Source organism: Montipora foliosa, chromosome 10, assembly GCF_036669935.1.
Source record: "Montipora foliosa isolate CH-2021 chromosome 10, ASM3666993v2, whole genome shotgun sequence".
NCBI lineage: Eukaryota > Metazoa > Cnidaria > Anthozoa > Scleractinia > Acroporidae > Montipora > Montipora foliosa.
In genome coordinates, this window is record NC_090878.1 from 3,894,862 (window position 1) to 3,911,861 (window position 17,000).

General features: G+C 39.6%; 4 protein-coding genes across 8 annotated transcripts in view; 1 reads left to right on the forward strand and 3 right to left on the reverse strand.

Annotated features, from left to right (window-relative positions):
• Positions 1-17,000, reverse strand: part of LOC137973067 (trichohyalin-like) — a 141,944-nt gene that overhangs the window by 31,822 nt on the left and 93,122 nt on the right. The window lies entirely within an intron of this gene.
• On the reverse strand, positions 6,313-8,783 carry LOC137973470 (NADH dehydrogenase [ubiquinone] 1 alpha subcomplex subunit 11-like). The gene is made up of 4 exons (XM_068820297.1): positions 8,603-8,783; positions 8,145-8,252; positions 7,016-7,135; positions 6,313-6,520 (listed from the first exon to the last, which is right to left on the reverse strand). The coding sequence occupies exons 1-4, from the start codon at positions 8,709-8,711 to the stop codon at positions 6,405-6,407; spliced, it is 453 nt and encodes a 150-aa protein (XP_068676398.1). The 5' UTR covers positions 8,712-8,783; the 3' UTR covers positions 6,313-6,404.
• LOC137973469 (phospholipid phosphatase 1-like) lies at positions 8,797-11,000 on the forward strand. Its single transcript, XM_068820296.1, has 2 exons — positions 8,797-9,482; positions 10,230-11,000. The coding sequence occupies exons 1-2, from the start codon at positions 8,828-8,830 to the stop codon at positions 10,499-10,501; spliced, it is 927 nt and encodes a 308-aa protein (XP_068676397.1). The 5' UTR covers positions 8,797-8,827; the 3' UTR covers positions 10,502-11,000.
• LOC137973069 (trichohyalin-like) overlaps positions 14,995-17,000 on the reverse strand; it is a 32,904-nt gene continuing 30,898 nt past the window's right edge. For both annotated transcript variants that reach the window (XM_068819800.1, XM_068819801.1), the window contains exon 19: positions 14,995-17,000. This exon is cut by the window's right edge and continues 925 nt beyond it. The gene's annotated coding sequence lies outside the window, so the exon portion shown is untranslated.

Consider the following 17,000-nt stretch of genomic DNA (forward strand, 5'->3'; position numbering starts at 1 on the left):
CCCGCCTCAAATTTTTTAGCTTGGGTACCACCGGGCGCAATCATACAATAACCGAGCTTAGGAATGGAAAGACTTTATTAAATTTATTTATTTGATGAAGGAACTCTTCCTTATTTCTCATGCCTTAAAGGGCGTTATTTTTTACGGTTGGAATGATACCTATTGAGGTTCCGGCGAAGGGCAGAAAGACCCACCCCACCCTTCCCTCTTCCTAAGTTGCAACCGCTTCATATTTGCTTTTCCACCCGCTTCTTTTGGGTGATAGTCTGTTTTGATTCGAATAAGCGCTTTATTTCTAACAAGTGCGCAAACGATTTAGTGTATTAATTTCTCTCTTTAAATTTGGTCAGGCCACGCTTGATTTATTTCTAACTAACATGTACGATTACTTCTCCGCTCCGGAAAGTTTTCCACCTTTTGGTCTCTCTGATCACGCAACTGTCATGGTGAAACCCAAGATAAGAGTTCCTAACCAGCACACCAGGAAATCCATCATCATCAGGGACGTTAGGGAGAGTAATATGGCCTCTCTAGGTTGGTACTTTGCTGATATGGGTTGGTCGTGTGTAAGAGACCAAACAACCTGCGAGGATAAACTCCAAGTGTTTACTGACATTGTTGTAAACGGCCTGAGTAGTATCATGCCAGAGAGAACGATCAAGATTTACTCTAAGATGCCCCGTGGATGTCAGTAAAACTGGAAAAGCTGATACACATGCGCCAACACGCCTTTCATGCCAATAAGTGCGGGTTGGCATACAAATTCTACCGGAATGCGGTTAACTGGGAAAGGAAGCTCTGCAGAGCAAAGTATTCTTAGCGCAACCAGTTAGTGACATTTTGAATGCCTCATACAAAGAACAAAAACTGCCTTCAGTTTAGGAGCTCGCCGACGTTACTCCTCTTCCAAAAGTCAAGCAAGTGTCAGACCCCAAGAAAGAACTCCGTCCAATATCCCTGACTCCCACCCTCTCAAAGATAGCAGAGGACTTAATTGTTTCTGATTATATCAAACCAGCATTGGAGGAAAAGGTAGCTCCTAACCAGTTTGATACCATAACTGGCTCTTCCACTGTTTATGGCTCTCATAAGCATGGTGCACAAATGGCTCGAAGCGACAGACGGCAACGGAGCAGCAGTAAAAGTGTTTCTCTTCGATTATACAAAGGCATTTGACCTTGTCGACCATCACATCCTGGCCAACAAGTTGCAACAGCTAAATATTCCTCATAGCGTCATCAATTGGGTTATTAAGCTTTAGTCGCTGTGATCCCTCTGTAATAGATCACAGCGAGTAAAGCTTAGCAAAGATTGTCTGTCTGAGGTGAGGTCCCTTCCGGAGTTCCCCTAGGTAGCAAGCTTGGTCCCTGGCTGTTTTTACTTATGGTCGATGATCTCTCAGTGCCTAGTGTCTTTGAAATGTGGAAATACGTAGATGACACGACAGTCTCGGAATGTATTCCTAAAGGTCATTGTAGCAAGACTCAAGTTGCCGTAGACCAAGTTATTGACTGGTCCAAGAGAAATCTGTTCCAGCTAAACGGAGACAAGACCAAGGAACTATAACTTTTAGTCATAACAGCTCAAAGTTCCCTAGGGCACTTATTGACGGTATACCTATCGAGTCAGTTGACAAGACAAATTTGCTTGGGGTTACTATCAAATCAAGCTTAACTTGGGAACGATCACATAGAAGATCTTGTGAAGAAAGCATTTCGCAAACTGTACTTCTTAGTTCAGTTAAAGCGTGCGCAGATTCCACCCAAAGATCTAGTAGCTTATTACTGTGCGTTTATTAGATCGACTTTAGATTATGCCTGCCCACTATTCCACTACGCCCTTCCCAAATATCTTCAACTAGACCTCGAAAGAGTGCAAAAAAGGGCCCTGTCACGTATTTTTCCCCGGGTTCCTTACTGTGAAGCACTTAAGCTTGCCCAGATTGAGGCTCTTGGGGATCATCAAAACCATCTTACCAAAAAATTGTTTCAGTTAGTCGTGAATGATCCCTCAAATAAACTATATGCTTTACTACCGACACGCTGTAATGTCGGATATGACTTAAGGAGAGAAAGGAGGTTTGCCCAACCGTTATTCCGAACAAAAAGATTTGCGGACTCCTTTGTAAACAGGTGTGTCTTAGAGGAAATGTATAGTTAACGCGTTTTTATCCTGTAAGTTTGTGAGGTTTTAAATCGTTTCGTTAGATTTTATAGTGATTTTTACCACTATTTTATAAGTCTTGTAAAGTCACGCAGTTCAGTTAGGTCTGCAAAATGTCTATTAATAAAATACAGTCAGTCATAGTCAATTTCATCCAATCGCACTTTGCATAAATAATTCTGCATACGAAGGCGATAAGTTCCACTCCTGCTCGGCTCAATCGGATTGGTTTTTGGTCAGGAACCCATGACTAGGAGCGTACAACTTCGTTGTATTTGTGGAACGGCGTTTTTATAGACCGAGTTATTTTTAGATTGATTTTCCCACGAAATCAGACCTTTCGAGCTTCACAAGTCCAACCTCGTTCCTAGGGTCTCTCTTCCTTGACGACAATGGAGACAGAGAAGAGAGACACTGAGAACGAGGTTGTCATAAGTCTTGCATGAGAAATAATTATCCATGGTCACTGGCGCAAGTCAAATCTTATTTAAGAACTCGTCTAAAAAATAACTTAATCTGCGAAAATGCCGTTACATAGACCTAGTTGGAATTGAAGGCTCAGTGTTATGGGCTCCTGTTTTTGGTCTGTATGCCCGAGCAATTACGAATGATCTTTCATTGTTATATACTCAATAGAGTATCGCGTTTCTGATTGGCCAATGACGAATGCAGACATGGCCGTATCTGACAAGAAAAATTTCGTTGCATCCAACTAGTTAATAAAGGTAAGTTTACCACTGGAAGAAAGATTTCGAGCGTGTTTACCCTTCTTCAGAGCGAATTAATTAATCGGTATTGCCCGCCCCTTGACCAATATGAAATCTCTTAGTGTTGGTTTTCACTCACGTGATCAGCAGCCATGTTTTTCAACGAAAACAAAAGAAAACGTTTTGCATAATAATAGAGTTTGGGTCGGGACACCAGCCGTGACGTCATGTGAAACCCGAGGATTGACCGAACTGTAGGTCGGTCTGTATCGGTGAATCTAGATTTCGGTCGCCAGTTCAAACCAATCGAGGTATACACCTCACTGCGCTCAGCCTGTGCGGGTGACCAAGGTCAAGATTTTCCCGTTAACGTTACGCCTCCCGCCCTGTTTATAAAAACGAAACATGCACTTTTTGTTTCAATCTTAATGCTGGTTATTCACTATTAAAAGTTACATTTATGCCAACACACTGCATATTTACAAACACTACCAATAGCTGCGTTTAAGAATAAACTTTCCGATGCCAACCGGCTTTTTAGTCAAGTGGAAGTCGCATGGCATTTCTGTCTCGTGTCCCGTTTTGTTTTCATTATTCGGGATACCCTTTGTACTCCGTCCAATTCCAACTATTGTGATTAGATTTGGAGGTCGTTCGATCAGTCTGTCCCGCGTCAGTCTTCTGTTCCGTACACCGTCTGTGTCCGTTGCCGGGTCGATTATGTCAGTCATAAGGCAAAGTGGTGAAGAAGAATTACTTTAACTTGCAAGTCGTTTGACAAGTCTGTCGTCGCGTTCCGCATGTTGTATACGGAAAAACGCGTTTTACCCCAGTTTCAAAGAACCTTTGCGCAGCGTAAGGTTGGAAACCACATACTAACGGACAGTTAAATGCTCTATCGTCGATCTATCGTTCGACCTTCCTCTGTCGCTCGCCGTCGTGTTAGACAAACGGGTAGCACTAGAGAAATAATAGCCCCAATCGTGTTTGATGGATTCAAATTGTCTCATCACTGCAGAGCGAAAATAAGGAAATTCGACATCATTTCCAAGCACTCCTTTTTGATAAATATGTATAACATAGATAATTTGTTTACCATTAGGTGGGTCCAGGTATTAGGATTACTGCCTAGTTTTGAGGTAGATACTAGAAATCGTCAGTTATTGTCCGTTAATTGCTTTGTTGATATTTGTCCATGTTGCAACTTTATAGTACGCATTTGAGTCAGTTAATGCAGTTATATCGTCAGTGTTGTGTACCAAGTACAAATGTCACAGTTATTGCACAGAGCAATAGGAAATAAATTTTGGTATTACACAGCTCTGGGTTGCCTCGTGCATTCATCTGCGGCCACAATTAACCCAGCAAACGCGCAAGCCATGATGATCAATCCGACGATAACTGTTACCACAGAAGCCATTTTTTAGACGATGAATTAAATAAGAAGCAGTAGAAATCTCGAAAACCGTCGGAAGAGAGATTCAACGGAGGTATGCAGAGCTTGACGTTCGCTTCGTTGTGTTATCTTTAAGATTCATCTTAAGTGTGACCTCATAAAGCAATTATGTTAAGTTAAAAGGCCATCAATTAGATTGACACCACTTGACTGGTACCAGTTCTCTGTATGCGTTACGCCCTGTTTTGCGAGTGTCTCCTTTCTGAGCATGCGTATTAGATTTAAAGTTCAAGTTTCTTGCGAGTACGAATACGTCAATCTAAAAAGGTCTCTAATTAACGGTTCAATGCAGGCTTTCTACCGACTCGTGGTCGTTTTGTGGTTTATCAGATCCTTCAAGTACACTTCAGCTCCATTTGATAGTGTTTCTTCCGAGAATTTAGCGATACACAACCATCAAGGTTTCCAAAGCTCCAAAGTGCAAAATTTTTGTGATACAAATTAATTTTAGTTTCCATCAGGAAAAAAAAACTAACTTCTCCTATAGCTTGCGAACAAAAGTTGAAAAATCGTCAATGTTCGCTGGCTATTAAGTGTTGACAACAAATATTTCACACTTTTAATATACTCGCTTTGAAAAGGTTAACTCCAAAATGACCTACGCTTCCTTTGTGACATTATGGGCTAAACTTTGCTGATAAAATATTGCATCTAAGAGAATTTTCAAGGACTTTTGTTATTGTGCTATTCACTACCAAACACGATTCTGAAATGAACCTCAATTTTACTAAAACTACTTTTAAGATTCCCTTAATAAACTCTCTTTCTAAGCGTGTGTAAAAAGCTATAAGTTGTCTTTTATCTTTAGTAAGAGTCCTCATGATAGTGCTCTATTCACAAGCTGTTTGTTCTTGCTAGTTTGTGGGTTCAATACCATTTTTGTGTCACAATTAGCTCAACAATTAGCACCCACCACAGCAGGTCATTGATGGAAGTGCAACGTTCCATATGAATGATTTCCATTCACCTTTTATCCCTATCTTCTAAAACGAGGGCTTCTCTTTTCTTCTGTCTACATGAAAACTTTGGTTTATTTGGGGTACTCTGATTTTATTCCCACACTTCATAAATAGTTAGCCTGCTCACAGGCTCTCTTCTACCCCCAACCCCAGTCCCTCGGAGAGCCTGCTACCCAAGCTAACAAACAGTTTTTTTTTGCATTCCTTTCTTCCGTTCTACTAACTGTTATGTGTCATTATTTAGAATTTGAGCTGGAAAACTAGAGCATTATTATTACTAGGACTAGATAATCTCGAATTATTGAATTGCGTTTTACATTAGCTTTGGAAGCAAGGAGAAGGGTTGAGAAAGAAACAATAACAATCACGAGGTGCGCGATCGTCATTTGCTCATATGACGTATCAATGCACGTGTGACGCAATTCAAGATGGCGCCGAAAAAGCAGGCGAACGAAAAATCACCCTATACACAGGATACCCAAGATTAGAAATTACATTCTCCTGAACAATGCAATTACGGAGATGAAGAAAAATCGTATGGCATATGTTTATTTTTGGTTGGATTTTTGAATGGTGAAAGTTGGCTATCTAATTTTATTTTGTGCTTCAAACATTTTCTTTAGTTAGTTAAGAACCTTTATTTATTGCAATTGAACATTATTTTTAATGTATTGACTAAAAGCCTAGGGAGACATTGACCAGGTAGACGACCCTCATGGCTTAACAAGGGTGAACATAAGATGACATACCAATCTCTACAAATGCGCGTCACACACCAGCCCTCAAGGAATGGTAATTTCTGTAACTTGTTTGCTTCCAAAGTTGCTTTTATCAAATTTGTTTTGTAAACATTTTTATCCAAATATTGTCAATGCAATCTTCATACGGCAAAAATCATGAAGTGAAGAACAAATGCCACGATATCCCTAACGCTCATGGTCTTCAGGATAAACCTGGCTTAAACCTTCATTCTTGGTGTTTATCTTGTTCTTACTTAGAAAGTAAATTAACACAAAGCGATGGGGGATGTATTTGAAAGGGCTTTATTTACATAAACATTTTCAGGAAAAGACATGTTCAAATGAAATATTGTACTATCAGGATAGATCCAATCCTAACTCATAGAAACACTCTGTCTGTGCGAAAAGGGTGTTTGTATACCCCCATGTACTTGGCAACAGCTCCACCGAATCCAAGAGCAGCAGCCATGCCACATCCTACTTGCCAACTGCTCCCTGTATTTTAAAAGGATAAAGTAATGATCAGAAAGGCTCTGTAAGAGGGAGGCAACATTCTCCTTAGCCAAAAAATTCAACTTACCGGTAATCAATGTCCTGCTTGTTATATTACAAAAATCAAATGGCTAAAGACATCTCCAAAGGTTTCAAAATTGCAGAGGGGGATATGCCATGCTCACAAACATCCCTGCACAATTGCAATTTAGTATTCTATTGGTCAGAATTATTAGCTACAAGACTAATGTGACAGACCTAGGCCATCAAGTAGTCACTAAGGCCTCACATCACAGATTTTTTTTTTTTTGGTTTTTGAAAGAACAAAACAAATACTGATTTGCATTTAATGATACAGATGATAGCAACTGATGCCGGCAAGCAGCAGTTCTCTTGTGTCTCAGATCTAGAGCCATGTTAGCATCCACTCCATTGCACCTTTACTGCAGTCTATCCAGCTATTGATACTAGCAATTTAAACAAACAACCTATACTCACTCCTAAATCCAAATAAAGCTCCGCTAACAACACCTCCAAGTGCCCAGTTCAATGGATCATCTTTCTCTCTCAGGGATGCTGAGGTACAAGTAGTCAATGCAAACAAACCTGCAGCTCCACCTGCAATCAACAAACACACATTTTTTTTTTATTTAGTCTGGTGAACATGGGATATCGCGGTAATCAAAGTTTCCATTCCATGATGCTACAGCTGTTCTTGTTCATATAGCCTCATACACTTTAGACCTTTAGAGGACAATTTGCCAAGCTAACCATTTTTGTTGAGGCAAATAAGCCCAAGGATGTAGATAAGAATAAATTCATCTGGTTGAAGGTTCTATTGAGGTGGTAAGTTCAGGGATCCACATTTGCAGTCGTCCGCTCATCCCAGATGACTAAAAACCAGTCTGGACGAGTATAAGAACTCCAAAGGTTGTCCGTTGGATGAGTGATGTTTTAACCCTTTAAGCCCTGAGGGGTTCCCCATTGACGAGTAAAATCGTCTGGTTAATGAATATCTTTTCATGAATGCCATCAAATGTTATAATATAGAATGTACTTTCGTTCTGACTGCTTTTCACTGAAATGGAAACTTCCAAAAAATAAGGAATAAACATGCAGCTTTTCTCAGCAATGACATCTCAAGTTTAGGTGCCATTTTTGGCCATGCAGTATTTACCACGAAATGATTGGAGGACCAATTTTCATCTCACCACTGGCATGATTGTTAACAAGACATTAGCAAAGGCTGACTCGTGGTCTCAGCTGATAATGTGGCGTTAGTTACAAGGTGTTTCGCCACCTACAGCAAAAAGGAAAACAAGTGGAGCAGAACCTGCTGCTTTATAATGAACAGGAAAAACACAATCTTGATAGCATATAAAAGGAAGTCACTAGACAAGAGCGTTGAAACTTTGGGTCTTTGAATCGTAACTTTGTAAGCTACATTCAAGTACATTTTGCCATGGCAGATAAGGACCACTGTAAATGGTCTACAATTTTCCTTGTCCAAACAGGTTATAAGCTAAAAAATGGTCCAGCTAGATTTGAGCCTTGTCAACGTTTCTGACAACTTCCTTGATGTTGTATCATTCAAGTGCTATTGCATATTAACAGTCTCAAAACATACCAAGTAGAAGTGAATAATTCTTCATGTGAATAAATGACTGCAGAATGAGAGGTGTTGGTTCAGGATCTGGGATTTTTAACGCGGAATAAGCAGCACCGTAAAATCCTCCTGAAATATAATTTAAATTGCACGAGGCAAAATTAGAGACAGAACTTATTAATTAAAAAATTAACTTTTTTCACCTTTTAGCATCTCCTTTTTTTCATGGATCAACAGCTTATTTCCAGCAAAGAACACTATTGCTTCTTGGGGTACCTGTGGTATGCACAGTTTCATACAAAGACGCGATCCTCATCTGTCCATGTACGGCTGGGGTTTTTACGTTTCACAGAAACATTTAGAATTAACTTAACTATAATGTAAGATCTTAGATGTTAAGTCCACTGCCACCATCAATTTCGATATTTCTGGCACAAGCTTGCGTAAGCTTAAATACTAGCAATATTTGAGTTACTCGCCTATTAGCGCCCCTTGAACAGCGAAACTCATCGTTCTTTGCACACAGTTCTCTCCATCCAATTCATCCATCCACGGTTCATCAAATTTTGGGCATCCATGTCCGGGCATACTTATTATACAAAGCTGTTTTGCGTAAACTAAACAACCTCACAGTGTCCTTCACCTCTCGAGTCAAAGAACTCAGTAACCGAGCACAAGCGTGGTCACCAAGGCTGTTTCCAGAGATGTCGGCTAACAGTGAAGATGATTTGCGGCCTGCTCCAGAGGTGGAAATTCTTCCTCAGAATGCTTACAAATTGCGTGAGATTGTCCCATCTGTTGAGCGAAAGCCACGCTTCATTTGTATTCTCGTTGATTTCTTGTGCTTGGCGGCGGTTGAAATCTTAATTTTGATTTTCAAGTTCGTGATCCCACCATTCAAGCGCGGATTTTACTGCGATGATGATACTATTAACAAGCCTTATAAAGAAAGCACTGTTCCATCGACTGTGCTGTACTCCGTAGGGTTTGTCTTAGCATTTATTGTGATCTCCAGCACTGAGTTTTACAACAGCAGAAGGGAGGGAATGTCGAGAATGAAAACCAAGGAAGATAGCCATTTTAATCTGGGTCCTTTGAAATTGAATTCCCGCAATATTGAGATACTAAGGTTATTCATAGGTTTCACCTATGGAGGCTTGATCACCATTTTTCTCACCGATGTTGGAAAATACACTGTTGGAAGATTACGACCGCATTTTCTCTCTATCTGCAAGGCACCTCCAGCTGTCTTCACCAACTGTAGCCACAATTACATATTAGGGGATGTTTGTACAGGTGATCCTGGTCTGTTAAGGGAAGGAAGATTATCGTTTCCATCAGGGCATGCCTCGTTTTCAGGTACCATTGAAAATAAGTTTTCTTTTTACACCTAGGCGAGAATTTCAAATGCCAATGCATTGCCACATTTGATGCATTAACGCTGCATTGTTACCAATACATTGCCACATTTGATGCATTAACACTGTAAACATGCAAAAGCCAAAATATTCATGTTTGCTTTGATGGGTGCCACTTTTGTAATACATCTCAGATCCATTCTTTTGTTCCTTACGTATACTCTCCTGTCTTATGTCCTGTTTCTACTCCTTTCTTCCCAGCCCAAATATTCTTGCCCTATCTTAAACTGCTGTTGCGAACTTGCACGTGACACTAGTCATAATTATTAGGTGAGAGAGGCATCTTCTGATGATGATATATAGTGATGACAGTCATGATAATGGAGATGTTTATCACAATAATAGTGATATTGCCTCGTCGTAAGTTATAAACAAAGCAAATCTGCACCTTTAGGCCATCCTCTTTGCCCTTCCCTCTAGCATTGAGGTCCTGAGCTCCTTTGTAATAAATGCCTAGTCCCATATCCCTCCATCAAGTCTCCCCATACGTGACTGACCTTCTCCGCCATCCTCTGATACCACAGCCCATTCCCAGCACAGCATAATTCATGAATCATGAATGTTCAAGGGAACACAACCATTACTGTCTTCCACCATGAAGAGTAGCATTAGTGCCTTTAATTATTAATAATATTCTACAGTACCATGTTGGGTCTAAAATGGCCACTTATTGTTTGCTTTTCAATAGCATATGCTGTGACCTTTACGATCCTTTATATGGAAGCCACAATGAGTTTTCCTCACAGCAAGTTTCTCAAGTTCTTTATCCAACTTGTGGTTGCACAGCTGGGAATCCTGTGCTCGTTGTCACGAATCAGTGATTATAAGCATCATTGGAGTGATGTTTTGGCAGGCATGTTGCTGGGGATTCTGACTGCAGTGCTGATCCTTAACCATGTACTACAGATGTTTAGAAGAGATAAAAGCTCCAGAAAGCCGGCCCATGTTGGCACTGTATAGCCTTTTTGCTTTGACTTTTTCCATTGGGAAGCAATGTACTACAGTTGCTTACTGTTCTGATGAGAACAGCATGCCAATTTGTGAGCACAGAAAGAACATGATTGCAATAACAAACACAGACAAGGACCCCAGATATAATAGCACTTAGTTGCACAAGAATGAAATTACTCTTTAGAGGTCACATCAAGAAAATATAGAACTGGAGGTACAAAGACTGAATTGCAGGGAAAAAATTCTCTCTCTCTCTCTTTTTTATGCCATGACCCTAATATAGTGGCATAACACCGCCACGAGACAATTCACCTCATAATATTCTTGCAGTTGATTCAATGGAAATCAAATGTGATTTTCAAAAAAATGTTTTTTGCACATAGTCTTTACTGTACATAACAATACATGCTTATGAAAGTGGTGATTGGTGGTATTCCCCTGTGGAATGTATTCATTCAAGTTACCATAATAATGTTGTAATTTAATGCATTAACACTACATTCAGTGATCCTACTCCAGTTGATAAGCCTATCTGCACTGATACATGTATGATGTGTGCTCTAGGTGCACTTCAGTTGTTATACCCAAGCAAAAAACTGAGAGGTTCTTGAAATTCAAATCCCAGGAAATCCATTTGAAATAAGTTATCTGCACGGTCAGATTTCCTTTTTTGGGGACAATTTCCTTACTGGGACTAATACTCAGGTGGGATTTGTAGCACTACATAATTATCACCCTTTGATGGCTAATTCTGTTCTTGGCCTTTGCTACGTGGCCAGCTGTTTGTTGAAACTTGTTGACCCTGTATTTCCAGAAATGCCCTAATTAGATGCCCACTGATTTCAATAAGCATCACAATCTCATCCCCAGAGTCCGCTTTTCTTTTTGTCAGCACCAACAACACAGACTCTGGCCGCTTCCAATTTATGCGCAGTCATAGTGAAGGTCCATTGTTGTAACCATTGACAGCTACTGTTGTTTCAAATTCCTGAGCGTGTGCGTAGACGAGCCGGAAGTCTGTCAAGTGTGGACTTCCTGCCTTGGAAGTGGCTAGAGTCCGTGTTCTCTTCTCAGTGCTGACCAAAAAAAAAAAGTGGACTCTGGGACGAGATTTTAAGCATCACAAGTGTTCCTTGCTTTTCGTTACTCATAATGAACAGCTGCATTTATCGATGCTGATTCCGGTTTATGATGGTATAAATTGCATAAAAGAAAGCGAAATCAATAATTAAGTGTCATCATTTCTCACTGTGAGATCGTTTCGCGCTGTATAAAGAGTTTTGTAACCGTGTTGCATCTTTTTTATTTAGTTTTCACTCATTGTGACACTAACTCTTCCTGTTCGTGCACCTTCCATTCAACTGCTATTACGTTGAATTGTGTACATTATTATTTCTCTCTCACAATTATGTTTTAGTTAAACAGTGGAAATACTCGATCTAATCTTTTTAGAAGCCTCTCCCCTTCTTCATTTTAATTTAGTCGTTCTAGTTTAGGAAGAGTTCCATCGTCTTTATACCGTTTCTCATAGATTTGTCTATTAAACACTATGCACACGCTGTTGCATGTACCGTTCTTCGATGGAATAATCGAAACAGTCTCGCTTCATCTGCGGTAAGGAAAAGCAGATTGAATTCCCTCCTCTTTGTGGATTCGGCACCTGACAAAAATGGGTCCCAGCCCTTCACACGAACGGCCGGTGATAAATTACCTTATCAAACCAGTTGATAGGAATATTTAGCGCTGCTCTCGCGATCCTTCCAGGACTACAGTTTCCTTGGGAACTCAACCTTGCAGTTTTGGCAAGTGCTTAACGCGACTGAAGCGGACTTATTGGAAAAATAGCGCAATTGTGAAAAAAAGAAAACGTTTGGTGATTTTGCAAAAGACATTGCTTGGTGCAATACGTTTTGCAACAGGCAAAACATTAAATTGCTAGAACACTTGCAAAGTAGTAGACTATTCTTCTTTTTACAACGGTTTTTGCAACTTGTTTTCCAATGGTAAATATCCATTGGAAAGTGGTAATTTCCCAATATCGTATAATTAGATTAAATTATGAACATATCAACACGAAATGATGTCATCATTTTCATGGCAAAAGACGTCTTTTTCGTCTTTGAGTATAAGCAACAATACAATATAAAAATGACAGCCAGTTTCCCTGAAAATAAAACGCTCTATCTTTATGGATGTCACACATGTTTGAAAGCTGCGCATATGTCGACGATAGCAATGATGTTTTTTTTTTGTTGCGCTCTATGATATTTCCTGTATGAAGCGCTGAAGAATTGAATGCAAGCATAATATTTTAGAGTCATGTACTGATTCTTAACAAGCGTGTGAGGAAGATGTGGTTTTTACGAACGTCAAACATTTTAATAGTTTCAAGTTATTAGCTACCACGACCCGCACTCGAAATGGCTGAGGGCAAAACTCATGAAATTGGTCATGAACGTCTTTGTATTAAAACGTAATTATGAGAAGACGCGCAAAGACGAATAGACATTGCAGTTTTTCTTGCATCAGAGTGTTGTTTCTATAAATGGCCATTAATTGCACTGAATTCAACATCTACAAAAATGTTTTCAGGTTTACATGATTCGTAGTTCTATTGTAGAGACAGCAAGCAGCATGGAAGAAGTCACTGAGGAGATTGACCCATCTCTCTTGGTCCATTATGAAACTACGGCTTTCAAAAGACAACCGAGGAAACATATTTTTTCCAAAAAGAAGAGTCTCCTTTGCCATCTTCATCGACTACGAAAATAAAATGTAAACGTTGCTAAACAAAGACGACTAAAAGCAAGTCGGCTTATCAGAGTTAACCACACCCAGAATCGAAGATAAACGAGTAGTCTTCTTCCCACCAAAGAATCCATGTGAAGTGCTTGCCATAAATCACCAATGAACGAAAACAAAAAACACCCCTCTCGATTTTTACCAGTTGTAAACAGTCACCATCCTTAAGATCACGATAGAATGAGTATCAAAGCAAGGGCTGTAAATAAAATTATTATTGTAGCTTCGAGCAAAACTGATGATGGAGAATTGCCGCGCTTTTCCTTCAGTTTTTTAATCATGTCGAAACGTTTGTAGCGTTACGTCTCAGCTACTTTCTGAGTTTACAGACAGACTGCTCCTCACAGTGAATTTTTTCGATCGCGAAAAGACGATTAATTATTCAACAAGAATTTAAATTTTGCCACAACGACAATGCTACATTCTTTAGAGCTTCTAACGTCACCTACGCAATGATGTGCGCGAATCACATATCGAGCGGCACTCCAGTTTATGTTGTATTTAATTTTCTCCTCTCCAATGGAGTTTCATTTCCTTAAAACGTATCAGTGTCGACGAGCTCGAAATTGTTTAAAGCATATTTCAGTGGCAACGATATAATCTGTCACAGTGTCAGGGATGTGAAAGCCACCACCAGCAAATGTCAAACAAATGTCCCTTTGTTTTATGTTTTTTTTTTTTTTTTTGTTAATTGAATACTCTCATACTGAGATACATTGGGCTGAAGAACTCTAAATTTCGGCAATCGATTCTGCTCTGATGGCACGTTGAATCTTCAAACACACCCTCTCGCATTTGGTTTGGTTGAGGTTGACCCTCTCTACCTCTCCTTTTGGTCCGATTTAATTATACCCTCCACCTCCCCCAAGGTCGTCAAGTGCGCAAACTAGTCAGTGACATCGAGATTGAGGAAACGTAGGCAAACGTAACGTAACCATGGTTTTGTGATTTTGTTCCATTTCTTTTTTAAAAAGGGACCAAAACTGTCTAAGATAATTATCATTTAGCCCAGCGTTGTTCCAATCCAGTTCTACTCGTTGCTGTTTAGGTGAGAATTGGACGACTCTAGAGTTTGGATATCAACTGTTTTGGTGAAGGCTCTTTCTTCGCGCACGGGGAAAACATTTTTAGTTAACATCACATTTCCAGGTTTTCGAACGCACAAAAGACAGCATGGCTTCTTGAAAAAAAAGTTATGAAAACCAGGAGGTCATCAAGGGAGGCCTTTATCTCCTATACTTGGTCTAGAAGTCAACCCTCTCTCGAGTACATTTATTTTATAGAACACCTGCCACGCCCTCTGTGGTAAAAGCCAAACATAACAAGGGAAGGGAAATATGATACTTATCGCTGGAAAAAACGTGATGCTGAAAATACAGGGTTGACTGAAGGGAATTAGTGAAGACAGAGAGCTCCAGTGAAAACTAAATAACCGAACCAAGCAGTTTTGACTTAGTGAGCTGAACAACAAATCAGGTCCTAACACAAACAAGAAATACTGAGGTGAGAACAGAAGAATTTGGATTTAGACTTGAACTAACGTCACCGCATCTATGCTCCATTCATGCGCACTCTCTTTTCTCTCGCCACTTCCGTGTCCAGTTCGAAAAGAACCTTGAGATATCACCTTGTCAATGACGAAGTTTTGCTGTGCCACAAGGCTAAATACCTCATACCCAAAGCAATAACAACTCCATTAATTATTTGGAACACATCGTTTATTGTCAAAAACAGCTGTTAAAGTTTTGAGCTTACATAAGACACCCGATATAAAAAGATAGAGCGGTTTTCAATTGAGTGTCGAAAGTAATCAGCGAATTGCTTTGGTTTTGCATTACTTCACTCAGTGATTGGTTCAAAGTTCTGGCGCCACTTTTTCAACCAATCAGAAGTGAAACCTAAAGCAATCGCGGCTTGCGCGTGCACATTTTCCCGCGCTTTGTGTCGGCTACGTGTAATTACTTCGAGTTTTGATTGATTTACTGGATTGTCTCCGTCCTTTTTGATTGGCCAAAGTAATTACTTTGGTTTTGGTTTTACGACACTCGATTGAAACTCGCTCTATGAAAACACCGCTATCTCAGCTAGTTTGTATAGTATTTCCTATAAGAATAAGAAGAGCAGTCACATGCAATTGTTAAAGGGAATCCCACTCTCACAACAATTTTTTAACAAATGCGGGACTGAGTTCTTGGAAACACACCTCACTTCAAATTTGTTCAGTGGAAACCTCTTTTGGCAGATTGCAATTCTGAAAAAGAATATTTGATCATAAACGTAAAGGAGTTGGAAAAATTCCGAGTCTGCTAAAATTTGACCTCACGATCGGCCGAGCACCGCCCGGGCATACCACTGAGCTACAGGAAAAGATAAGAAGAATTGAAAAACGAAAATTGGCGATAATTAAGTTCTTTCTTCTGGAAAGTTGAAGCCCATTCTTCTTGAAACAACTCACGTTTTGCTTCTTGTAAGAGTGAAGAATCAGCATGTAACTGAACCAGATGTAATTCTTGACAAATGAACGCAGTGTAATAGGCAATATATTTACTCGCTAGATAACAAATACAAGTCTCCCATAGTATCCAAAAATAAAATGACGACATTCATTTTTCGATGTTGACTCGGAGATACTCGGAAAACATCCGAGTGCTCCCTTGCAGGAGTCGAACCTATAGCTACGACCTTCCGATTACTAGTTCGGATGCTCTACCACTGAGTCCTAGGAGACTCGTGGGAGCCGAGCCAAGCCGAGTCAAGATCGAAAAATAAATGTCTTCATTTCATTCAGCGAGGTTAACACCGAACATCTTTTTCAGTACAAACGCGTATATACAAAAATAGTTCCCAACTATAGCCCTGTGGGTAAAGATTACTTAAAGTATTGCTAAATTAATATATATCTCAATATGATAAATTTTACGCGGCAATTTGTCAACACGAGCTAACGCTAAAATTTCATTTTAGCTTTATTTCTAAGCTAATAAAACATCTGCTTCGAAAATCGTAAATGGTTCTATATTTTTCTTGAAAATATTCAACGGTTGCTGAGTGTGTGTAGTTTTAACATTAAAAATTAAATGCATTAAGCGCCGTTATTAAAATAGTTCCTTATTAGGTAGTCCGCTTGACGAACATATTTCCGGTTGTCGTTTCTCTTAGTAGACAACCGGAAATACGTCTGCTACCCAGTCTTTTTATTAGGAGCCTGAGGTTTCAGACATTAGAGCGGGTTTCAATCAGGATCCATAAACCAAATAATCCATATCAAATCAAATATCACATAAAAAAGGGCCAAGACAATGGAGAGAACCAATCACATTTCAGTGTGAGGACGTTCTTGTAAGTTTCACTTTGCGCGGGAAATTGTATGCAAGCAAGTCAAGATTAATTTTGTTTCTTCCTGTAATTACCTCATGTAACTGAAAATTCCTTTACTTCCATTTTTTTTCATTAATGAAAGTAAACAAAAAGTAGATAAAACAAGACACGCCAGTGATGACACTCAAAGAATATGTTTCGATTGTGTCGAATTAACACTTGCCACAAATATCATATAGCTCATTACTTCTGATAAAAAAAACAATTATTAGGTTACTCACACACACAAACAGCATCACTGTAATCAAGTACATGAATATTGTGCCAAAAATAATTTTGAAGTGAATTGAAAAGGTTATGAAGTTTCAAAAGCAAAAAGGAGGCTCCT

Excerpts from the sequence above, each read along its gene's own strand:
- LOC137973470 (XM_068820297.1), bottom strand. The coding sequence starts at position 8,711 with ATGCCCGGACATGGATGCCCAAAATTTGATGAACCGTGGATGGATGAA. Across the intron at positions 8,253-8,602 it reads TGTTCAAGGGGCGCTAATAG|GAGGATTTTACGGTGCTGCT; the intron begins GCGAGTAACTCA and ends ATTATATTTCAG. Across the intron at positions 6,521-7,015 it reads AGCTTTATTTGGATTTAGGA|GGAGCAGTTGGCAAGTAGGA; the intron begins GTGAGTATAGGT and ends TTTAAAATACAG.
- LOC137973469 (XM_068820296.1), top strand. The coding sequence starts at position 8,828 with ATGTCGGCTAACAGTGAAGATGATTTGCGGCCTGCTCCAGAGGTGGAA. Across the intron at positions 9,483-10,229 it reads AGGGCATGCCTCGTTTTCAG|CATATGCTGTGACCTTTACG; the intron begins GTACCATTGAAA and ends GCTTTTCAATAG.